Source organism: Copadichromis virginalis, linkage group LG1, assembly GCF_057382275.1.
Source record: "Copadichromis virginalis isolate Kocher_CV1m ecotype Utaka linkage group LG1, C_Virginalis_male_GT1.1, whole genome shotgun sequence".
Lineage (NCBI taxonomy): Eukaryota > Metazoa > Chordata > Actinopteri > Cichliformes > Cichlidae > Copadichromis > Copadichromis virginalis.
In genome coordinates, this window is record NC_140618.1 from 7140866 (window position 1) to 7165546 (window position 24681).

Genomic DNA, 24681 nt, shown 5'->3' on the forward strand with positions numbered 1-24681 from the left:
CTGTATTTCCTGTTAATGTGGCTCAGTTACCAATTTGGAAAAAGCAGAAGCTCTGAAGTCTTAAGAAAATAGATATTTTCTACATGAAGAAATAAATCTGTTTTAAACTCGACTTAGTTGTAGTTAAAGCAGTTTGAGCCACATCAATTAATACACCAAGTTGAAGGCTGAGGTATCCTTTAAATGAGTTTTGTAATGAATCTGACTGGAATTAAAGTGATTTTAAAGTACCTAATAACTTTTTGTCTTGGCCTTGAGTGGTGTAAACAATCCCGCCTTAACTTGTATATTTGAGTTTTCAGCTGTGACATTTTTAAATCAGAGGAGTGTTCGTCGGAGGACGCACGATTAATTCTGTGCTATAATCTGAGCAAATTACACAGTCTAATGAAAACTTGGCAGCAAGACTGACTCACTTCAATTCATTTGACCTTATTTGAACTTAAATGGGCTGACCAGTAAAACAAGTCCATAATCAACCCCCCAAAAAAGTTGTGGTGTCTTCCAGTATTAAGAATTTATGTATACTATATAAGTGCTGTTTCAACATTACACCCGTTTCTCCACATGAAAGAAACACAACAGGAAATCTGTCAAATTACAGGTAAAGTTCCAGAAAATGGAAAAAAGTTCCAGTGGTGCCAGCTGTGTTTTGAGATAACAAATGAAACAAACAAAATGCAGTTATTTCTAAAAACTTCAAGCATCAGATCTTCTAGGCACAAACAAATACTCTGTTAATATTCCTCTTTTTTTAAATTTTATTTAATCTTATCAGATTACCCTTCAGATGGTTTTAAAAAAAGAAAAAGAAAAAACTTATTATAATACATGTTTATTCTTTGGATTGCAGCATATAATTACATAAAACAATTAAATTAATCAAAACCCAAACTTGTGCTCAGATTTTTTCTTTTATAATTCTTAATATGAGCATATATATACACACACACATACATACATCGAACAAGCACTTGGATGGTGCACTCACACATACAAATGACACATCAGGACAAACCTGCCCTAAGGGATCAATAGTAGCAGTGACTGATAATGACTAGTTAAGATGATAGATGGGCTTTATTAATACTGCTGACCAGGCTGAAGCCCAATAAACAAACACTTGAATATTTAAATATTTTCAGCTGAATGGGTTAAAAGATACACGACTGAAAATATTTTTTTGTTGTCGTTTTTTGCAGGAGTAACAAGAGGAGTAAACTCTCTGACTCGGCAAGCACCAATCGCTCAGCTCGGTAAAAATATGGCAGCTGGTACCTCAGAGGAATATTGATAACAGCCTTTAAAATACACCAGCAGACATTGTATCTTAAATGATGCACATGCAACAAGGCGGCAATGCATCACCCGATGCCCTCATATTGCTCATTTGTGCAGTTTATACTAGCACAGAAAACAGGAACTTGCTGCCAGCAGTGAAAGGCTGTAAAAAAAAAAAAAAAAAAAAAAAAAAAAACTATAAAAGGGCCTCGGAGCAGGAGGTGGCATAAGCAAGGCCAGAGGTAGTTTCAAGGTGAAAACTAACTACCCAGGCAGGAAAATATGCTTTTGTCCAACACAAATCCAAGAAAATACAATTTCGGAGATAAGATTTCATCCCAAGTAGCTGTTAGGTTGCTGCTGCAGGGCAGTGGTAGGTTAGATTTCACTGTCTAGCTATATAGAAAATTCCCTGTGAGGAAGTCAGGCATGGTACCCACTAGGGGGCGACACATTAGCCTTCCTTTAACTGGAAGAGAGTAATAAACCTGACAGCTCCTGTGGACCAAACCATTAAAAATTTAACCAGACTGGCTTTCTGTGGTTTTGGAATGACCCTTTTGAATACTGCTGAGTTTAGTACAGAGCAGAGCTGAAATTGTTGCTGCTGAAACTAGTCTGGCTCCAGGTTGAAGGCCACATTAAGGCAGGCGGGGGTTTGCTCAAAACCAGTGATCCTATACTCAGCATGCAGCTGCAGGCAGTACGACAGACGATGCAAAGACATGGGATTGAAAATGAGCAAAATAAAAGCAAAAAACCTTAAAAAAAAGAAACTGCGAGGGACAAAAGATTCGTCCAGACCGACATACGCTTGGATCCATATCACAGGAATACAAGTAGAATTAAATGTGGTCCTGATGGTAGTGTCATGGAAACAATCTCTACCTCTAATCTTTATAACTACTGCAGCAGAGATGGAGCCTATTGAATTGAAGCTAGAATATTAAACTCATCCAAACAGCAATTACTAACGCTACACTTCCTTTTGTTCAGTTCTTCTTTAAAAAAAAAGAAAAATAAATCGACCCCTGTTGACGTGTGGATCTTGAGCATCCTGCAGTCTACAGAGCTATATTCTTATCTGCTTTATGCCCTCATCACACTTGATCCACTGCTATGGGGAGCTAAACAGGAGATTGTGCTGGAAGAGAAGTCCATCTACATTGGAGCTTAGCTCTACATTTTACAGTTTAACTTCTGGGAGGAAAACAGTGAGTAATCTTAAATAATCATACTAGGAGAAGGAGAAGAAAAACAGGTAATCTGAAACAAGAAAAAACCCACTTCATCTTTAAAAAACAAACAAACAAAAAAACAATTTGTATTTTTCTTCTTACATGTACAATAATTCCAGAAATTAAGTCTTCAATTCCATCTGGAGGCGTTTGTGCAAATGAATTGAAGCGTTGATATGAAAAAAGTGTGTGAAAGATACATGGTCACATGGTTTCTGAGGCACAACAACATAAAAGAACATCCAGAAGCCTGAAGTGATCTCAAACACACAAAGCAGAGCAGACACCAGGACGGGAATTAGTATTTTTTGCCAGTAGAGCAGCGAGGGCGAAGGCTTGCCGCTCTATGCTGAAGTCCCAGGAAATGCACGTGAAACGGCCGCTGACGGTTATTTTCCCATCTTGGCAACGACTCAAAGACACAACTGAATCAGAGACAGGTGCACTCGACACTCACCCACACACACACAAACGCACACAGGAACACTTCCTTTATTACCACCGAACCGTTACAGACCACATTATTGAAAACTAACCGACAGAGCACTTCACAACCTGCTAACTAATGACACAACAGGCAGAAACTAGCCAATAAGAGGACTCCAGAGGTCTGGACTTTATGGCCAGACAATAAATACACAGATAATAAAATAGACTGTGGAGCCTCATCTTATATTTCAATCAGTTTCCTGTACAGAAGTGATTCTTCACCCAGAAAATATCCTGCCCATCGCTTCTTCAAGGCTCATACGACAAAGTGCCTCATTCAGAAGAATTTTACTAAGTCATAAAAATATATGGGCCACTGAACCAGGAGCACGGACTTTAGTTTTGTTTGTCAATTCGGGAATTAAACACTACTACTGAGATCCAATCTATCATACAGTATGAGACACGAGTAATCAACTGATTCATTTACAGGTAAATTTACAACGCTAATAGCAGCGATTTTAATTAAATCATTTGTGCAACATTTATTTATTCAAATAAAAAGGCTTTACCAGCTTGTGTGCGATCACTGCGTGCACACAAGCATTTAAGCATAAATAGTAACTTCACTGATGGATCCATAAAGACGATAGTGTTCAGACATAGTGTGTTTACAGTATAAGCACACAGTAATCCAGATAACCGTTCCATCATCAACATCAGGAACCTGAAAACCATTACAGACACCAAAAACCTGCCTCATCCTTCAATAAAACTTATTCAGTTCATTGGGAGGCTCTTTTAAAGGAACCATAGAGCTAAAATACCCCAAGAACGTTCAAAATTAATTATTTTCCACCTTTAAAGCCATCTGGCCGTGCTTCATCCTCCCTCTCTGAGACAAACCGAACACTTCCTCACCTCAGTCTCGACATTACTCCAGAGATTTAGTGTTGCCTTTTCAAAAAGGACCGCCGAATTTAAAAAGGAAAATCCAACAAAACTCCAGAACCCTCCAAAAAACATCTCCCATTATGCAACTCAGTAGCAGCTTTTATTAGAGTCTCACCACGAGATTAATGCATCTGTGGCTTCATGGTATAAATTTATAGAAAAGTGTCATTTGCTCAGGTGTACAGAGCTCCTCCTCAGAGCTACAGGACGTTTTCACAGGCAGTAAAATTTTCGATGTGAACTGAACTGGATTGGCCCTTTAGAGAAGACCTATTATGCTCATTTCCAGGATTTTCATTCTTTCCCATGTGACTGAATACAGTTTGCTTTGTATCACTTATGTTGGAATATCATCCTTTTGTCAGGCCTCTTGTGAAAGCTGCATAAACTCGGGGGAGAGTCACAATTAAAAAGAAAGGCTGACACTTTAACTCTTTAAACAGATTTAACATGTTTCAAATTTTTGCCTTTCTCCTTGGACTTCCATCATGTAACAGATTAAATGACAACTTACTCAAAATAACCCATATTTATATTATAGTTGGACTCAGTGGAGCCCCTCAATTCATAGAATGAAATAAGCTATTTTAGCTCCATTCCCCTCGCTTCAGGATGCCTTTCCTGATTGGCTCCTGAGATTAACCTGAGATGATTAGGTCATATAGAGCCAAGAATATAAAAACTGTCTGAAACAGAGCATTTTGAGAAGCTTAAAGCCTTAGATTTTGGCTTATAGGGATTACTTGTGCAAACATTTATTTTAGATATGATCGTTCACCACTGTAAAAGTACATACAGTACAGGAAATGAGTAAAAGCATAATAGATGTCCTTTAACTTGTAAAAGCACTGCAAACACATATACCATCTTCACTCCTAATAGTGCTTTGGTGCACTGAAACAATTTAAATCACATTAAATCACAAGAATAAAATTCAGTGTAAAAATGTCATCATCCCTCTGGAATGTTTCATAAAACCTAATTTAAAAAAAGTAATAATCCACATGTCTACGATATCTTTTAAATTTTCTTCCACAGATCAGTCAGGACTGCCTCTGGGTTTAACACTTTCCCAAAATGTACTCATAGCTCGTTCTCCCATTTGTGTCAGTATAAAGAAACAAGGACTAAAAACTTACTTTTAAAAAGATCAAATGCATAGAAGCAAATTCACCCTTCTCTCAAGCTTAAGTCACTTTCTTTTCCTCAGCACATACTCTGCCCATTTCCACCTCCACAGCACTAAGGTGCTGCCCAAACAGCGCCTCCTGGTGTCCGGATATCATCAGTCACTTTCAGGGACATGGGAATATCCTGACTGGGATTAAAAATCCAAACAAACAAAAGAATAAAACAAACAAAACAAAGACGACACCAAAGAAAGCCAACCTGTTCTCGTTACCTTATCTGGTCGCTGCATCATAACCACAGACATGTTCTGTTCACGTACAGAAGCTCCTTATCCAACGTCTCCAGTGCAAAAATCAACTTTTAAAGCCTCCCAGTTTCATAGTGGCTTTGTCACGACTATTCCTGCTGTACGAAGCTAATCTTTAACACCATCACGACTACAACATTAACGTACACACAGAGCAACACTGTACAACATTTACACACACACGCACACTGTGCTTTCCCCTCTGCAGTCCCTGAGATCACCTCACACTTAGCACAAGGCATTCTCTTCAACACAAACACGGCTACAAGGAGTTAAATATACAGACAAATGCAAACCAAGCCATGGTGAAGGCACATTCTGGGAGGATCAATCTTCAAAAGAAAATGGGAAAAAAAGGAGTCCGAGAGGGAGAGTCAAAGTGTCAGTCTGCAAATTGGACCTGGAGAGTTCAGGAAGGTGGCAACCGTAGCGTTAAATTCTGGACTATCAAGTAGAGGCATCATATGCAGGGATACAAACATGTCAAGTGTGAAAACGCAGCAAATATCTACTGCCACAATATGATTTGAGGTTTGTGGTACTCAGGAACTGAGATAAATAAATAAAATGTCAAAGAAGAGTGACGCCAATCTTCACTGCCTAATAGTCAGCTTTATAAAATCTTTATGGTCAAATAGGATCATTTGACTTCTTTTAACAACTATTATAGGCTGACAATTAATCGTGAAAGATGAACGACAACACAAAAAAAATAAAATAAGATGGGGCCAGTAAATCCATTAGCCTCGTCCTTTGAAAGTCTTCCATCCCACTGTAAAAATACCTTGCTCCCAACCAAATTACCCTAGTGTGACCACAAAAAAGCCACATGTTTGCATCCCTGTATATCAGCTAAGAAAGCATCATCCAGCCTGCGGGGTTCAGTCCTCACTCCTGGTCCAAATAGTTCTGCTTTTCATTCAGTCTCAGCAGTCTTCCCACTGACTGCTAATCATCTTCCCGCATGACAACTGGTCCTCCCACGTACTTCCAAATATCCTGCATAGTCTTTCATTATCTTACTTGAATTGTTCTTGAAAGTTCTCTTTACCGTGTTTATTCTATATCCATCCAGACTCTATGAATGGATGCAGTGAGTGTAGAATCTAACTGTAGGAGGTTAGGCAGTAGGTCAGTTGTAGAGTATGAGCCTGTTGCATAGCTGAGAGGAGGAGGACGACGATTGTGGGCTCCTAGTTTTCATGTCTCAGCTGCTCCAGGATTTGCGATTCTCCCCTCGGCGTGCAACAATGGCCTCTCCTCGCAGGATGGGGACGTGGGCAGAAGGGGTAAACTCCCCTGTCTGCCGATTGGTCCGCTCGCGGGAGGACAGCCGGTTTGGGCGGACCAGCACCCCGTAACCCGGCTTACAGTGGAAATACCGCTGACCTCCGACGGAGCCGTCGTTCTTACCTGCAAACATAAGGTCATCTCCATCAATCGACAGACATTTAGGACTATGGTGGACTGCGCTGATCCTTTTAACTGGATACATACCTACAGGAGTGTCCAGCTCCACCCCCACCCAAACTCCTTCAGCAAACTGTGTCACCCCAATGTAGCGCACCGTCCCCGCCTTATTGTTCCCTACTGTAACATATGCTCCTTCTGTCAGCCAATCAGGCAGCACGTCTTCACCACCTCGCTCATCATCATCCACAAAGATCTCTAGTCTCTCAAAGCCTTCATTTCCTCCGGAGTTTATCAGCTTCTGTTCGGAGGAGACGTCGGACGTGATGCTATTGTGATTGGCTGAGTTGTGAGAAGCAGGCGAAGCGACGACTGACACCTTGGCACCAAACTGAGAAGGAGAGGTCACAATATCGTTCCTGTCAGCGCCCTGCTGCTGGGGGTTTGTGGGTAACGTGGTCTCGACAGCCAGGAGGGAGGAGGATGAGGAGGAGGGTTGGAGAACGTCACACAGGGTAGCTGTAGAAACACTAGCAGAGAAGTAGCCGCTTGACGACTGGCTGAGGGGGCTGAGAGGGGTGGTGTCATGCGGGTCATGCACAGGAAGAGGAGAGACTTCTGGGAGCTCCGCCCGTCTGTCTTTGGCTGGGGGCCGTAGAATAGCAGTCTACAGGAAACCGGGGGGACAGATAAGAGCATGCAGACAAGGCAAAACAAAAGAGTAATCAACAACAGTAATCAACCTTCAAAATAAAACTTGACAGGAAGAAGTCTAGGGTCTGCGAATCTCATCTTTTGACTGCGTTGACTCCCTATAGAGCCCCAAGGTGCATATCAGGCTAAAGCATACGTTACTGTGTACAGGGTGAGCTACGGCACAGATTTAGTGCAGTTCTATAAATCAAGCACAATGCAATTACGCTAATGAGTGAATCGCTGAAAAGGTCTTAAACTGCACATAAAGAGCAATTCATTAAAACTTACAATGGGACCACATTAAGAACCGATGTGGAATTGGAATCTAGTAAGGATGCATCTTACAGAGAAAGAAGAGAATAAACAGAACTACAGAACTGTATTATGGGACTGCGTGATTTGGGTACTAGATCTTCAGTTGCTTTTAGTATCCCTGAATTTATAAAAGTGCATTATCAGACTGTTGCAATGACCCTTGTTAGTTGATAAATTGGACAGCAGGGATTAATGGAGGCAACTTTTGTTTTTTGCAATACACTTGGGAAAAAAAGTGAAATCATCCTCTAATGCTGCAAACTGAAAACAAACAGAGACTGTGGTTACCTAATGCCGTTTTTCCTCAAAGAACCAAGTGGATTAAACTACAAATAAAAATTACTAATCAAAAGTATTCATGTTATTTTGATCTCAAACAAAATCTTAAAAAACCTGATTAAAATTAAGTTACCGATAAACCAAACAGCATGTAAAGGATAAGACGAGATTTAATCTCACCGTCTCGGTCTTGCCTTTGTTGTCGTCCCCTCCTGATGAGGTCACTATACGAGGCACGTGCTGCTGAGTGACAAGGACACAACAGAGAAAAAAGAAATGCAAATAAACAGGCTGTGGCAGGCTAATGGCACTGAATCAATGCTATGTATTTAACATCATGTCATGCTGCATATGCAACATTATGATTATTAGGATCGTTTACTACAGTCATGGCCAAAAGTTTTCAGACTGCTAAAATGTGTATTTCATACACTTTGTTCCTTCATTTTCCTGCCCCGAAAGTGTGCCAGAGGGCGAGCACCTGGTGGCCTGGCCTTAGTCCATGGGCCCACCCTTTCGTAAGTCCACCACCCACAGGAAGGGCTGGATGCAGTGTGTGCTGGGCCGATTCCTGGCTACCAAGGCTAGCAGTGGGGAAGGAGCCTGAGCTAATGTGTAAGGTTGAGAAGTACTGGATAGAGATAGTGAGGCTCAACTCAACACACAGCTCTGGAGTTATCTTTGGCAGTGCTCCACCTGGGGATTCTGTCAGTGAGACCTGGAGGGGTGTGACTGGCCTGCCACACCTGAGTGGTGTTCTACTACTGGACTTCTGTACAAACCACAGTTTGTCCACAGAAAACCATGTTTGAACATAAGGGTGTCCATAAGGGCACCAGGACATCCCAGGCAGCTCGATGATCAATTTTGTAATTGTGTCATAATGGGGTTAGCTCCTCCAGCCATACATTCTGGACACTCGGGTGAAGAGAGGTGCTGAGCTGTCAACTGATCACCAGCTGGTGGCGAGTTGGACCTGTGAGGTTGCACTGGGAATGTCTGACAGAGGCTACCGTCCACGAAATCTTCAACTCCCAGCCTGAAGGAGCAGTCCTATCAGGCTTGGTTAGACTGTGGGACTTGGAAAGCAGCCAATAAGTGGAAGAAAATGGATGGATGTTTCTATGATATAATGAAAAACAACGACTTCTACTGGCACATGAAGAGTCAGTATTTACATTTTTGACCCTTCCTTTTCATAACTTGAAGTTCTAAAAAGTGGGGGGTAAGTAGAAATCCTCAAACTGATCAGCTAGGACCACTGATATGGCAGGAATCGATCACCAGTAGTCTAAATCTGACCAATAAGTTGATAGCCAGCATGCCACACAGAACAGCACAATGCACACTTTCTTTTAGTCATTAATTTGTCAATTATAATTCATCAATATTTTACTGAAACCATGAAACCCTGAAGAAAGAATAAAAAAAACAACAACAACAAAAAACAAACAAACTTGTGCCTGCGAAAACCTCTGGTCATGAGTGCAGCTACAGCTACAGCTACTCATAACATGGAGTGAAAAATGTCACCTGCAATCAATAAACTATTTCAATGGGCAGAAAGAGTAGAAATCAATTCTGATTAACCCGTCTACAATTTAGTTCAGGTCATTTCAGTTTTATTGAAATTGCCAAATAACAACAGTCACCTCAAGGCGCTTTATATTGTAAGGTAAGGATCCTAGAATAATGGTTCAAATATTTAAAAATAAAAGTTGAAAAATAAAAAAGTGATATTATATCTATTGCAGGTATGTAACAAACTCAATACAAGGCTTCCAGGGAATTGCACTGGACCATCTGCTGACCTGCTGGTTTTGCGGCGAAGGTCTCAGCTCCTTCTTCTCATCTCGCACTGGAAACAGAGACTTGAGCAGTTTGGGCATCTGGGGAACCAGCGCCTTAACTGAAAGATAAGAGGCAGCAAGTCCTGAACGACCTGGAGGGGGGGAAGAAGGGAAGAAGGCGAGAAGGAGGAAGACGAGGCGAGAAGGGAGGAGGCAGAAGAGAGGGAAGGAAGCAAGGAAACAAGAGGAGGTCCGGGAGGTAGAGGAGGCATGAAAGATTAAGATTGGAAGTTGAAAGTGAGTCCAGAAAATGGCAAAAACCCCAATACTGGGATAGACTAACAGAGGAAGCTGGCAAAAAAAAAAAAAACTAAACAAAAAAACTAACACAAAGATGATTTCAGCCATTAGGATATGATTTCCTAAACACTCTAAATTACTGGACTGTGAAAGAGAAATTATTTAAACATCATTAATTCTGTTTATTTTCAAAACAGAATTACGCTGAAGGACATCACAGTGACAATGATTCAAACTGACATTAACATGAAATCACTATGAATCAACTAACTGACAGACAATATTCAGATTAATCACAGCAGACATTAAAAAAAAAAAAAAAGCTCTGTTCAAGGAGATGAGGAGAGAATGGAGACCTTTACACTAGAAATGAATACAAAGAGAGCAGGTAGATAGTGTGATAACACACTGGACATGGAGGATCTAGCATTTAATAATGTGAACAATGAAACATCAGATGGTGTGGTTAAATATCTTTGGAACATCAGACAAAAGAGGACAAGGTGGAAGAGAAAGTAAGGTGAAATCTGTGAGCAGCTCAAGTGGATGAATCCAGGCAGAAGAAAAAGGAGGAGAAAAGAATGGCTGGGGGAGTAAGATGGAGCAATGAGCAGAGCCCAAAGTGTTTTATTGAAGAGAGAAAGGAGATGGGAAAAGAAGGAGGGGTTTACCTTGCTCTGGTTCCTGGTTCTGTGGAGGAGGAGTGCCGAAGGGAGTAGTTGATGAAGACGGGGAGGTAGAGTAGGTGGAAGGGGAGGAGGCTGGGCGGGGCAGGGTGCGAGGAAACTGAGAGGGCATGTAGATATCCTGCTGACTCTCCCATCGACCCTGAGGGAGCAGACAGAGATAATGTTGGATTTAAAAGGATGAAATATCTGAGTCGTACAGCATCCACAAGTAAAAGCACACAAATTACTGCTCCAAGCACAAAGTATAATTTATGTATAGCTGTTCTTGTCAACTAAAAGATGCAAGTTGGTTAGTTTCTACTTTCAATGTACTACCTGTGCTAATGCACATTATTTTTAAATAATAAATAAGCATATTAACTTAAAAAAAAAACCAACAACAACAACAGCAAAAACAAGAAAAAAAAAAACAAAAAAACAACAACAGGAAAATACCCCTTTTTCAGATATACATGGTAACCCATATGTAAACAAATCATAAATTTTTTATGCAAATATAGGGTAAAAGCAAACAGGTCTTTCTGTTGATTTAAACTGAAAAACTTCAAACAGGGTTCCTAAACCTTTCGAAATATTGTTTTTTTGGTCTTTCAACATGGTTTGTGTTCCAGTGTGCTAATGCACCTTACAATATGACATTAAAGTTGGGCCTTTTGAAGCATGTTGGCTGAAGCATAAAGCATAAGCAGACTAAGAAAAAGAAAAATTGTGTCACTTTCTCAAAACTCACTGTCAATAAATTATAAACTTATTTCAATTATAAACTTATTTAAATGATTAAGGTTGGTTACTTTGGTTCAGTGCTGAACTCTATAGTGTTTGGTGCTGAGATTAATCTGACTAGTATTACGTAGATAACTAGGGGTGCAACGATACACAAAATTCACGGTTCGGTTCGATACTTTGGTGTCACGGTTCGATATTTTTTCGATACAAAAAAATGTTCATGCCTTTTTAATTTGTCATTTATTAAACTTATAAATATATATTTTAACTCAAAAGTACAGTTTTTAAATTTAATGTTGCTGAAACAAAAGTAATTAAAAAAATAAATATATCTCTGGGCTCTCAAAATTTCAAAATCCCTGGTAGCCCTTCGGGCAGGTACTCTTCAGTTTTTGGTAGCCCAAAATAAATTTAAGTAGCCCAAATAAAAAAAGAGAGCAATTTTTTGATTGATGTTTTGTTTCCTTTACAATATTATACATTAAAGTATAATATTGTAAAGGAAACAAAACATTAATCAAAAAATTGTTGAAAAACAAATTACAACATTGTATAAAAATTACAATCATCAACTCAAATACTTGGTTCTAATTGAACAGAAATTTCTATGAACTTGTAAGAACTGTGTAGGACATGAATCCATCTGTGTCAGATCCTGAATTTGAAATTTCCACTGAAGTCACGGGTAAGAGACAAGTGGAACCAAGATCTAGGCCATTTGCTTTTTGAAGTTTGCAAAGACTGCTAAATTTTGCCAGTGGTAGTTCACTCCTTACAACATAGTACGCTGTTCTAAACAGATTTTTTCAGGTTTATTTTTAGTATGTTATTTGCAATTGGTGTTTGTTCTGGGAAAGATATTGCAGACTGAGCAATAATGCATTTCTTGCATTTCTCATGGGTTCTAATGGGGGCCTTTCTTAAAATGACTGGTCCCAGTAACAAAGGCGCTTGTCGACTCAGAAATCGAGAGAAAACCAACAACACACCCGGCAGAACATTATGTTATTTACACGGGTGCACATAAGTGGTCCGCATTCGCTGTCAAAATAAAAGACGCGCACCAGATAAGAAGTTGCAACGCGCGTTTGCGTCCATATAAAAAGCACTGTTTTTGTCCGCTAGAGTGAGATTTTCACGGCACATTCCGCACCACATCTCTGTGCGTTCATCATTTGTTTGAAGCCAGCTCACCTCCTGCAAACACTTTTCCGAGAATACGCGCTTCTTTTGTGGTTCGGACTTGGAGGTGGAGGAAGACCAAAGTAATTGCTTAAAGGAGCTTCTTCGACATCTTTAAGAGTTCTAAACAAATGTCTGTCCTCCTCCAGAAAATCTTATGTATGCAAACACGCGTTGCAACTTCATATCTTGTGCGCGTTTTTTTTCTTTATTTTGACAGCGAATGCGCACCTGCGGACCACTTATGTGCAGTCCTGGTTATTTAGCTCATCATATTGCAGCCACAGAAATTCTTTTGTCCATGAAACCATAAAGCTGCACTTTCTTTTTGCCTTATAGTCTGATTTGTCATAACTTTTCCGTTTTGTGGTAAACTTTTCTTTGGCTGTCACTTCTTCACCCTGACCCGTCTTATTTGGCTCAGCAGAACTAAAATATATATCCTGCTGCTTTTACACACACACACACACACACACACACACACACACACACACACACACAGGTCAGCGATTCTCTGCACGATCAACCTCTTACATGTTTAAGCTTGCTGCGGGAGATTTCACTTGTCATGTTTGCATAGTAAGCTAACGATTGATAAGACAATGTCAGAGGAATTGGTGCGCAAATTATCATCACTCACCAATCAGTACTGTCGCTCTCTATACACAGTTGGCGCGATTGCAAAGTGAAAGCAAAAAACAAGCGCAAATTCAAACGCGATTTCAATATGTCACAATATGTCACATATTGACAGTGGCTCACCGATGCCAATGACATAATTACCCAGCTACATTTCCGAAAGAATGAGAAAAGCATTGACATATATGTAAATGACCTTTAAATTTGGTAAATATTTTTACGTTTGTTTGAAAGGCACGTCGGTTTTATTTTGAAATCAATGCTTTTATTTTGAAACAGGAAACTGGCACAAAACCGTTAAAGGGCTGTTAGTAACGTTTCTTTTAGGATATGGTAAAATAGTGTGCCTTAAAGTGAAAAATATGTACGTTTACTTTGCCAATTAGTACCTGGCTGACAGTGGCACAAGGTTTGTTAATGTTTCCTTTAACGGAATAAGTTACATGCAATCAAAATGTCATTTAATAGAGTTTATGTTGTTAACCTTGACCTTTATGTGTAGTTGTAAGTTAGTGAGGTGATATAATGAATTGAGTGATGTAAATTTGATGTATATGCTATATGTGAGCAGGAGAAATTTGTTTCCTTTGATCTTATGGTATTAATATTGCTGGTTTTGTTTTGCTCCTAGCTCTTACGGTGTCTTCACTGAATGTTTCAATAAAAACATTTCCAATAAAACCTCTGTGAAGCATCAGTATAAGAGACCATCATTCAGCCAGGGATGCTACAAAATTTTTTCTTCCTACAATAGCCCGACGGGCAGGGCAGAGATAGATTTTGGTAGCCCGACTGGAAAAATCGCTAGCCCCGGGACGTCGGGCTACCGATTTTGTAAGCCCTGTATCTGATTGAGGAATCACTCATCATTGGAAAAGAGAGTTTATTACAGAGAAATGGCTCTTTCCAAAATAAAAGCAATACTATACACTTCTTCTGGGCTATATTCTCAGCAGCATATTGTAGCGGGTCAGAGCTGTTCGGGGTTCTGTTTGTACAGTTATGTTTTGTTTATGTTGCCATAGTGACGGGTGACGCCCTCTCGCTGCGACGGTGTGTCCTTCCGGGGTCAGAGGGCGCCCTGTGTGTTGTTGTTGTTGTTGCTGTGCGGTTGCCGCGCTGAGCAGTTAGCTAGCGGCAGTGTTCTTCTGCAGATGTCAATAAACGGCTGTGCTCCCTGGCTAGCTCACGGGAAGCAAGACCAAACGACACCTCCGTCTCCTCCTTGTCTGAGCTCGCCACATTGGTGTCAGAAGTGGGATGATGGTGGCACCCCATGTTCTGACCCAAGTGACTTTTCCCCCGCCGGTCGTGACCGGCTGGTGCGCCAAAAGAAGGCACTTGGACATTTGCAGGACTTTGTGTGGGGTAATGGGGTCGTCGGGGACGACTGACCCCTTAGGTGGGGGCTATGTAGGGGTCAGGGCTTGGTCGGGGTTCTGTTTGTACAGTTATGTTTTGTTTATGTTGCCATAGTGACGGGTGACGCCCTCTCGCTGCGACGGTGTGTCCTTCCGGGGTCAGAGGGCGCCCTGTGTGTTGTTGTTGTTGTTGCTGTGCGGTTGCCGCGCTGAGCAGTTAGCTAGCGGCAGTGTTCTTCTGCAGATGTCAATAAACGGCTGTGCTCCCTGGCTAGCTCACGGGAAGCAAGACCAAACAACACCTCCGTCTCCTCCTTGTCTGAGCTCGCCACAATATTAAACATATCAGGTCCCCATAAGGAGAATCATGTGCTAACGGCTGTCTAAATGACTCGGGTAAAGTTTGTAGCATGCATGCTTGTTGTTTTTGTCTGCTTCCACTTGTCTTTGCACTAGGATGATGTCGGCGTAAATGCGCAGTCATATTCGTTGTGTTCCCACTAGTGCTGTTAGTGTTAATCTCGTTGAAATGATGTTAAGGCCACAACACGGCAAATCTCCGTTAACGAGCTACCCCTGATCGCCCGTGCGTGGGGCTAGACGGCCAACAAGTTAACGAGCTAACTGCGCTAACACACTAGTTCCCACCCATGTAATTGAGCATTGCATGGCACATCCAACATACTGTTTCACTTTAGTCCATGACGCGCTTACCTTCAGGGTCATACGTCACATGAAAACCAAAATAATTCCAAACGCCAGATCTGAATGAGGGTGGGGGAGGTTCAATTTGCCATGTTGCAAGGAGAGCTTAACTTCTGTCTCCCCTGCGCTCTTCCTTCTGGCAATGCTGTCTGTGTTGAACGCTCAGTGGATCTGCGCTTGACAGTGCAGCCTAGGCGGAGTAGTCAAACGCAGATTCACTGAGCGCTCAACACAGACAGCATTGTCAGAAGGAAAGTTGATAAAATAAATTACAAATTTTGTATTGTTTGATACATATGCGTACTGAACCGAAAGCACTGTATCGAACGGTTCAATATCGATACGAATATCGTTGCACCCCTAGTAGATACATTTAACTAGAAAAAAGTTCTTCTTTTATTAATTAAACTAAGTAAATTAAATGACCACATAATTATCGGGTCTATTTAATAACTGAATGCAGTGTTAAATACAAAGAGGTAAAGTTTTTGATTTCATGCAATAATAACACAGCTCTCCTAGCTCTCTTTATGCACGCTAATGAAGAGAGCTTCCAACGTTGCACAGGCAACACTCCAGCAGTTACACAAACAGAAACACATGATTTTGTGCTGTTGAACAGTGGGTATTACCTTATCGTCCAGCAGGCAGGTTGTGGACAGGTCTTGTCTACTTCCAGACAGCTGACAGAAGGGACAGCCAAGAAAATATATATATATTGAGAAACATCACATCTTATTGCAATAAAATGTAATGCCATCTGTGCTATGATGGTCTGCCACTATATTTCATGCTTTACCCTGTTAACAGAAGGAGAGCTTATGCTCCGTCTGTTACTCTTCCCTCTGCTAGTCAACTGCTCCTTCACGGCCACTTCCTAAAACACAGTATTTTAATGTATATATTAGAAGAAAATATTAGAAGATCATCAATTTAAAAAAAAAAAAAAAGCTGTGTGACTGGATGAATGCTTGCCTATTCATAATGTGGGTTTAAATTCAATCTACAGCTCTATTATTTATCTCCACCTACCTGTCTGAGTCTATCCAGTGTCAGAATGTTCTCCAGACTCAGGACACTCCGGAGGTATTTCTCAATGGCAGCTTCATCATCGCCTGACTGGCTGTTGTGTGCGCTTGCAGCGAGTCGGGCCAGCATCTCCCTGTCCTCTGAACCAGGAGCATCCTAAGGAGACAAAGCATCATAAAGATTAACAACATGTTTAATAATATGCTTGGCAAAACAATGCTTCTTCCCATTGGCCTTACCCCAGGTATGTTGGAAACCACCTCAAAGGTGACCCCACAGCCAGGTACGGTGCTGCGGGTTGACATCCTTCTGAGAAAGTTGTGGGCAAATCCCTGGCGGCCCGGGTTAACATTGACGCAGATCCTTTTTCTCAGCACCAGCTGCATGTCAGCAGGGTGACTGAGCTGGACCACCACCCGTATGGTCAGATAGACACGCTGCTCAGGATATGATCCCCCTCGACTGAGCTGAGGACACTCATGGACAGTGGAGTCCCAGGATGCCTCTGCTTTAACCTGTGGAGTGAACAGCTCAGTTACTACAAGGGTTTCTAATGAAAAGGCCTCCTTTATGAGAATTACAGGTTTATCCTCACCTCTCCATCGTAGTGTCTGACAATCTGTAGATCAAAAAAGTCATCCTCATCCTCTCCATTCAAGATAGCATCCCAGCCTCCAGCCTCTGGAACTTCAAACTGGTCTTGAGAGCTGAGGTCATCAGCTGGGGAATCAAAGATATTTCAAATTAACTTATATAAAAAGATAAACACTTTGTGAGATTCTGCACAATTTTGCAAATGACTGACTTACGTTTGAGATTGAGGAAGAGGACGGGGATGTGAGTCTCCATGCCAGGCAGAGGAACCCTTTTTAAAAAAAAAAAAAAAAATGTTGCTTAAACCTCTGTGTCTTAAAATGTTATAATGAATGCTAATTTCCAGCTCGATATTTCTGTTCTCAGACAGTAATCCTTTGCAATTGGCCTACATGCACCTCCTCAGTTCAAACAAGATACTTTAGCTCCATTCAAGCCAAGTTATTACAAACTGCAAACAGAAGGTTTGATGAGACTTCTGTGTTTAAACCAGAGTGTGTGCCTTATATGACCATATTAGGGATATCTGCGCTCACTGACATCACAAAGAGCCGTTTAAAATTTTAAAGCGGTTTGATACAGAGCGTTTAAAGCAGTCTGAAGCTGCAGCTTTAGGCTCACAGGGGCTTCAGCTGTTTTCAATAAGAACATCATTTAATGGGCTGTACCATTCAGCAGGTGCTCCAGGAATGCCGCTGCCAGCAGAGGGCACCATTACAGCATTTCTCTCCTCAGTTAGAGTCAAACGCCATTCAAGGAGCTGCGCCTCTCTCTCCATGTCATCTTCTGTTTTTTCTGTACAAAACATGCATGCATTAAACATTTCATTCACCTTACTCCACTTACAAAGTGTAAATTGCTGTAACTGTGAATTAGGATCAGAAACAGTTGTTAAATACCTGTGCACATCAATATTTTGCATACTAATCTACGTATTTTTACCTGCTTTGCTAACCAGGCTCTGTAGGTGCTGATCAAGGTATTCCTGTCTCTTGGTGAGAGCACCTAACCACTGCCGCCGTAACCGTTCCAGGTCTCTTTCCTGTCCACCAAACAACTCAGTTAATCACTCCATCTTCTTCTTCAAGTCAGCTACTTCAAAGGTAATTTATGACTCAATGAAAGTGTAAATCACACTGTAGACAGAGTGGTCTACCTGATAACTGTCCATCTCATCTGCTTCCTGGTTTGCTGTGGTGTTTCTGATCTCCACACAGCCCACTGATACAGCGAGCACAATCTCTGCGATCAGGGGCATAGTGCCAGAATCCTGAACTGAGCGCACGTCCACCTGGATTCTTCTCGACTGACCCTAAAGGAGCATGAGGAGAAGGTTGAGGAGGATTAAGAAGACAAGACACTAGTTAGAATATTTAGAAGCCCGCTTTTCCAGTTTTCTGATTCAAACAGGTTGACTGTTTTTGTTGTGATGTGTCATCCTCACCTGCCGAAGCTGGAAGATTCCTCCGGTCCGCACATCTCTGGCAGGTACCACTTCCACTGGAACAAAGTCTCCATTCTCGTTTATCTCCAGGATTTGAATCCACAGCTCGAGCTTACGTGTTACCTCACTCCATCTACAAAATCAGACACTGTTTGCACACCTGTGCTCCTTGCAGAACAAGAATCTATATGTACTCTTTCTGTTATATCTACCTGTCTCGTAATGTGCGTGTCTTAGCTTGGATGATGCTGAGGTCCCACAGTGCGGGGTTTCTTCCAGCATCAGCCTGTCTGTGTCCGTACACCTCAATGGCGACTGCCCCTTCTGTAAGGTGCTCGATAAATTCCTCAGTTACGGACACAGCCAGCTCCTACATAAGCCCCCAAAAAACAAGTGCCATTCAGACCAATCCACAACACATTTTCACACAACTAGAAATCAAAATAGACACCGCTCAGGAAAGCTTCTTGATTTGTTGCAAGACTTGAAATTCTCATCTTCCCTCCCATGTTTACCTTGCAGCTGTCAAACACCACCATGCAGTGTGGGTCCTTGTTGCTGGGTGATGAGGATGACGTGTCAACTTCGGGAGCCACGATGATAGGCTCAGGCTGGTCCCAGAAAGAATACTGACAGAAGACGAAGTTGGACAGGTACTGAGGAAGACCAGTAGCCTGCAGGATTTTAATCTGTGGATGACAAACGGGAAAAATGAGATGCCAACTAAACATACCTAATAGTCCAGGAAGTATTGGGAAGATTCAGATGGTCTGAATGCACTAAATTTTCTGATGAGCTATGAGTCTTACCATGCAGACCAGTTTGCGATCCTGAACTTCAATGTCCTGGTTGTTGTCAGGCTCATCTCCTCCAGCCATGTTATCCTCTAAGCCCCCTCCAACTCTTACCACCTCCACATGCAGGCGACCTGCAACCTAAACACAGCAAGAAAACATCCTTTAGCCTTTAGTATAAGAAAAATACTTTTTTTTTAACGGGGAAAGATGCAAAGCTGTTTTAATAGACTTCATGAATAAAAGTACAGACTTGAAAATGAGAAAAGCATGTCAATTTTTCCCAGAATTTGTTCCTTGTCCCCAAAGACTTCCTGTATCTCTGGCTGTTCTATTCTATAGCTGCTCATTCACCACTCAGATTTCAAATGCAATCATGAAAATCAGCTGAAAGTTTACATCAGCTTCCTGGAGTCAATTTTTGCTATCAATCTTTTAACATTTTACCAACACAATTCCCTGAATATCATGCAAACTTTTACTTTTAAATTCTGATCTCAGTGAAACTCTTCCTGAGTCACAGTGAAAAGCGTAATACCATACCAAGTCTAGAGACTGTTTCTGTAAGTCAGGGCTACTTCTATAAGAAGAAATTAAGGAATTAAACTGGTGACAAATTGTGTTCTACCTCTCCTTTCTGGTTGATGATGGGAACAGCGTACTGCAGTTTGACGTCATAGAAAAGACAGGAAAGGAAGACGTTGGCGACGCCGATCAGACTGTGGTTTTCTTGCTCATCAAAAAACGGGTCCGCTCGGCGTAAATATGGACACATTGCCTGGACAAGGAAAATTTTAATAGGTAGATGTTAGAGATGTGCTTATTATGTGTGACTTCATAAGATTCCCAATAAGTTTACAATGAAGCTATCATGGTGGCAAATGGCTGTTAACTCACCTGGTCGTCTGGATTATTTAAGTGGTAGTCCTGCCATTCCTGGTACAGCTCTCTCATGTCAACCAGACGGTTCTCCATCTTCTCCAAACTCCAGATCTGTTTGCCCCGACCCCGTCTTCGAACCTGGATCGCTGGTTCACTGAGCACTGCATCCCTCTACACACAGACATACTTATAAGCTTTTGGGAACACCAGAGGACAGGTCACCCACATGTAAGGTCTTCATGTTTGTGTTTACGACCTTGCGGTTTGCATTAAGGTTGTCTGATGGGATCTGCAGAGTGACTCGGTACTCTGTGTGACGTTCCAGCTCATCTGCAATGAAACAGGCTTCTTGTACCAGGAGGTTCGCCCTGACTATCTGCTCCCTCAACCTCCGAAGACTCCTCACCAACACAGCCTCCCTGCAGAAGGACAACAGGTGGAAAACAACATGAAGGGAGACAGGCGAACGGATGGATTAGGAAAACCAAGTTGGTATTAATCAGCACATTATGCATATTCCTAAAATTCAAAGAAACTCACCTGTCCTCACTCCACTGCCTCAGTCTGCTCTGAGCACTGCTTGAATGGCTCATCCCTCCTATACTGAGCCTCTCCATGCTGCGATAGTGAGATTGCTGTCCTGGACCTTGCTGCCCAATTGTTGGCCCTCCAGACTGACCTGTGGACAGGCGTTCTGGGTTGAGCTTCTTACGCAACTGCTGGAGCTCCTGCTCGTACATCTGCCTCTGTCGCTCCAAAGCAGACCGCTTCTCCTCTTCGTGCTGCCTCTCCAGAGACTGGAGGACTGCCTGCATGGGGTCTGAATTGACACAACGTTGAGAAGTCAGACAGGAAGTGAAAAAGACATGCTGTTTTCCATAATAGTGTCCTAACACATCTTACCATTGCTGCCCAGGGCTTTCATCATGACCTCTGTCTGGGCAAACTCATACGAGAAGCTGACTTCACTGGACACTTCACTGGCTGTATCACCATCTGCATCCAGCTGTTCACTGCTACCACTGTTCTTCATCACGCCACCTTCACCCTCTTCATCATCAGCAGCCCGAGAGCGCCGCTTAGGCAGGTTGATCCTGAAAGTGAGTTAAATGCATTCATCCATGACTCAAAAATATTTTATGTAACTTTAACAAATAGCCCAAACCGATTGATGGGAGGTTTTTTAAAGACTTAAAATATAAATTAAATAGAAAGAACAGCGGTTACCTAAAGAAGTGGTTGTTTCCCCAGAGGATTCGGTCCCCATGGTGGAGTTGCAGAGCACTGGTTACTGGAGAGCCATTAACACATGTCCTGTTTAAAAAAAATGGTGACAATAGTTGGGAGTTGCATTTATATTTTTAAAGAACCTCAAACAGAAGCTGAAGCAACCGACTGAAGAAAACATCTCTTTTGGTAAGAGGACTTTAACCCTGGTGGGGTTAACTACACTATGTTTAGCCTCATCAGCATAGGGCCTGTATAATGTAGCAAGTTCCAAATAACCAGGACATCTTTTTCTTATCTGGCTTTACTTTGTAATCTTACATGTTGGACGTGTATTTGTATTTTATAGCTTATTTAACACCGATGTACCAGCCAGGAACTGCACATACAATTAGGTAGTAGCTAAATCTAGCACAAGGGATTGTTTCTCTCATGAGAATGTTTTTGTGAACGGTCCCTGACAAATACAGAGTAAAACTAAACTTAACTACTCTAACATAAGCAACGCTCACACGAAGGCGTTTATTAACTAAATAAGTCAACCTAATGTTTCCCAGTGTAGTTACAAGTGTGTTCACATAAACTAGACATTTTTGCACAAGGGTGACAAATTGTATATTTTAGAAAAGACAGCTATAACTTTAGTAAAATAAAAAGAAGCCAAATGCATATTACAAGCAGTTTAGCAACATATTTGCTGCAGTCTTACTAGATATAAAGCAGTCAGTGTGAGACAGGAGAAAAAAAGTATGTATATAGGTTTGTGTAGCATAAAGATATCCTTATGCAATTTAGAACTCTTTTAGCACCTTTTCTCAACTGATGGTGCCAAACTATTTGAGAGCAACAGGTAAGTAGGCTGACCTGTAAATTCCACATAAAGGTCAACCAGAAAAAGGACTGTGTGTTTCTGTAGCCAGCAGGAAGGGGGGAAAAAAGAATCAGGATATAAATTTCACTCCACTGGTCACAAGTTAATAAGGGAAAAATACAAGGTTTAGAATGATTGCTGAAAGCTACTGACTCTCTCTCTGTGCACTGAGGCTGGTGAGAGAAGCCAGCTGGCCAGTGGGCAGTGGTTTTGTATGTGCTGATCTCTTATTTTGAATATAACCTGCTGAGAAATAAACCACCTTTAGAACTTTAAAAACCCTAATTTTAATCCAAAGTTACCCAATTAAAACCTTGCAGTGTAATTCTCTGAACTTTGTTTGTGTTACGTTTGCGTTCCTTACCTAGCGTTGCGGTAGGGGGCGAGAATCACAGCTGCCTCTGCTGTGATGTCAATGACACAGTGCTCTGCCTGGATACCCATCCCGCACAGCTGAATGTCCTGGGAGTCTGCTGAGCCCACTTTTGTGTGTTCCTGAGATGTTCAACATGTTACAATCAGCTGACCCAAACAAAAGGGGAATAAAGAGCCTGTCTAGAGGAACACATCACAAATCTATGGGATGTTCCAGTTATAATTACAATCACAACTGATCTAAATTTTACTCCTTAAACTTTATCTGTTCTAATCGAGCCCATCAAACAGCAACATTATTATGTTTCCATAACAGCTGGTTGCCTTTCAGGTTTCGTATAAATGAATGAAATTTCCTCTTAAGCGTTTTCAAAACCCAGTGCAAGTCACATGACAACTGGTTCTTCTTCAGCTTGCTATTAAGAAAAATGAAACTTCAGTTTCTATGATTCAAACTGTGTAAAAAAAAAAAAAAATCTCTTACACATCTGATCAAATTTAGTTTTTAGAGGACAAAGACTGATCGCTCATTAAGCTGCAGTTACACAACTCTGGTTTAAAAAAAAAAAAAGTCAGGAATAATACTTTAGAAGGCATTAGGTAAAGCATGATGGGGACTCTGTATGTGTCTGTGTGTTCATGCAAACCTTCAGGTAGTACACAAGCAGTTCATTGAGTGCAGGATCAGCATTAAGGTTGACAAGAAAACTCTTATCGTCTCCAACTTTAATCCCTGAAGACTGAAGAGAAATACCCAGACTCTCCAGCTGCTTCTGACGCTCCTGCGCACGCACACACACAAAAAACATCAGACTTTCAGCTTTTAAAGTATCTGAATGATGCAGTTTGAGAAAATAAAGACACTGTGCACTGTAATTATTACACTGAATAAAAACAAAATCAATTACATTTGATGTTTCTTGTGCGTCTCACCTGTGCAATCTCCTCAGTTTTGCGAAGCTTCTCCTCCCACGTGACCGTCATCTCTTGAATCAACTTTTCGGACTCCTCCAGACGGTCTTTGAGCTCTGGAGCTTTCAAAGACTGGCGATAATAAAGCACATGACAAGCAGGTGAGGCAAATACTTCAACACGGTGATTGCTTAGATTGTGAAGATCTCTCACCTCTGCCTGTGTCAGTTGCACTCGTAGTTTTTCGACTTCCTCTCGGAGCTCCCTGATGATGCGAGCGTTGGGATCTTCATTAACAACAGCATGGTTAACTATGTTCTTTGCTCGGTCGGCATAACGTAGTGTCGACAGCGTCTCCTCGTAGTTGTCTGCCGCTGGACTCACAGTAGCAACCATTGCTGTCCGACTGTTACCTCCCAGGCAGTCCTGGAGAATTCATAAGGGGGGAAAAAAAAGAAAAAAGTAAAATATAGAGGAAAAAATGCTATAAAATGTTTTTTGCTCAGGTGGTCGTTTATGTTTATCATACCTTCAGTAACCATGTCAAAACAGAGTCTCTGTAAGGAACAAACTTGGTCTTGTTCTTGGCAGTTCCTTGTTCAGCCAGAGCTGAGATCACTAGACCCAGAGTAGTGAGGGACCTTGCAAACACAAAGAGAAGAGACCAGCTGATGGACTGATAGCAATCATGTAGCTCTGTCTGCTTGTGTGTTGAGATACTTTAACGTCAGGCTTGAATGACCTTGGAAGAAATATAACCTTTATTGGGAAAACATTTAAAAAACTGTTTATGTACTGTTTCTCTGTATCCATGTTTTAATTGCTTCATTACTTGTTGATGTTGCTTCCTTCCTTCAGGCGCTCTCCTGCTGCTCCAGTCTTTGCTGCTCGCTCACTTCCAGCCAAGTCTACTAGGCTCAGCCGACTCACCTTTTCCCCACTCGTCTACAGAGATACAGAAAGAGCAAAAAGGAAAATAAAGTCTGATTACTGTCCCATTTGTTGCTGCATCCATGATGCCATATGCACTAGAGATGCTCTAGCAGGGTCCTGCAACCTGCGTTGGTGTTTCTGTCCACTGTAAAATGTATTTGTAAATGTATTTTTTTCCCTCCTTTCTC

The 24681-nt window shown here is 41.5% G+C and overlaps 1 protein-coding gene and 1 long non-coding RNA gene across 7 annotated transcripts in view; one reads left to right on the forward strand and one right to left on the reverse strand.

Annotated features, from left to right (window-relative positions):
- Window positions 1-490: 490 nt before the first annotated feature.
- The window catches only part of kif13ba (kinesin family member 13Ba), a 52300-nt gene continuing 28109 nt past the window's right edge, over window positions 491-24681 (reverse strand). For 3 of the 5 annotated variants that reach the window (XM_085440384.1, XM_085440434.1, XM_085440517.1), the window contains exons 10-39: window positions 24393-24505; window positions 24090-24201; window positions 23774-23986; window positions 23582-23692; window positions 23296-23430; window positions 22638-22768; window positions 21403-21489; window positions 21079-21269; window positions 20716-20995; window positions 20432-20594; window positions 20191-20346; window positions 19922-20071; window positions 19309-19434; window positions 19015-19188; window positions 18712-18869; window positions 18500-18632; window positions 18212-18367; window positions 17998-18097; window positions 17724-17850; window positions 17271-17326; window positions 17057-17181; window positions 16701-16976; window positions 16465-16617; window positions 16232-16309; window positions 16065-16115; window positions 10802-10958; window positions 9852-9982; window positions 8221-8283; window positions 6838-7417; window positions 491-6753 (exon numbers count right to left, since the gene is read on the reverse strand). In XM_085440384.1, coding sequence (XP_085296510.1) covers window positions 6548-6753; window positions 6838-7417; window positions 8221-8283; window positions 9852-9982; window positions 10802-10958; window positions 16065-16115; window positions 16232-16309; window positions 16465-16617; window positions 16701-16976; window positions 17057-17181; window positions 17271-17326; window positions 17724-17850; window positions 17998-18097; window positions 18212-18367; window positions 18500-18632; window positions 18712-18869; window positions 19015-19188; window positions 19309-19434; window positions 19922-20071; window positions 20191-20346; window positions 20432-20594; window positions 20716-20995; window positions 21079-21269; window positions 21403-21489; window positions 22638-22768; window positions 23296-23430; window positions 23582-23692; window positions 23774-23986; window positions 24090-24201; window positions 24393-24505 — 4692 coding nt within the window. In that variant the 3' untranslated portion in view covers window positions 491-6547. The remainder of the gene's footprint in view (window positions 6754-6837; window positions 7418-8220; window positions 8284-9851; window positions 9983-10801; window positions 10959-16064; window positions 16116-16231; window positions 16310-16464; window positions 16618-16700; window positions 16977-17056; window positions 17182-17270; window positions 17327-17723; window positions 17851-17997; window positions 18098-18211; window positions 18368-18499; window positions 18633-18711; window positions 18870-19014; window positions 19189-19308; window positions 19435-19921; window positions 20072-20190; window positions 20347-20431; window positions 20595-20715; window positions 20996-21078; window positions 21270-21402; window positions 21490-22637; window positions 22769-23295; window positions 23431-23581; window positions 23693-23773; window positions 23987-24089; window positions 24202-24392; window positions 24506-24681) is intronic. The other 2 variants (XM_085440535.1, XM_085440525.1) reach the window with 2 other exon arrangements.
- Window positions 13583-24478, forward strand: LOC146718250 (uncharacterized). Of its 2 annotated transcripts, none has more exons than XR_014916644.1 (6): window positions 13583-13775; window positions 18014-18158; window positions 18273-19152; window positions 21092-21275; window positions 23599-23721; window positions 24419-24478. It is a non-coding gene; the product is annotated as an uncharacterized LOC146718250 (long non-coding RNA). The 2 variants fall into 2 exon arrangements; XR_014916647.1 differs by having other exon boundaries at window positions 18273-18543.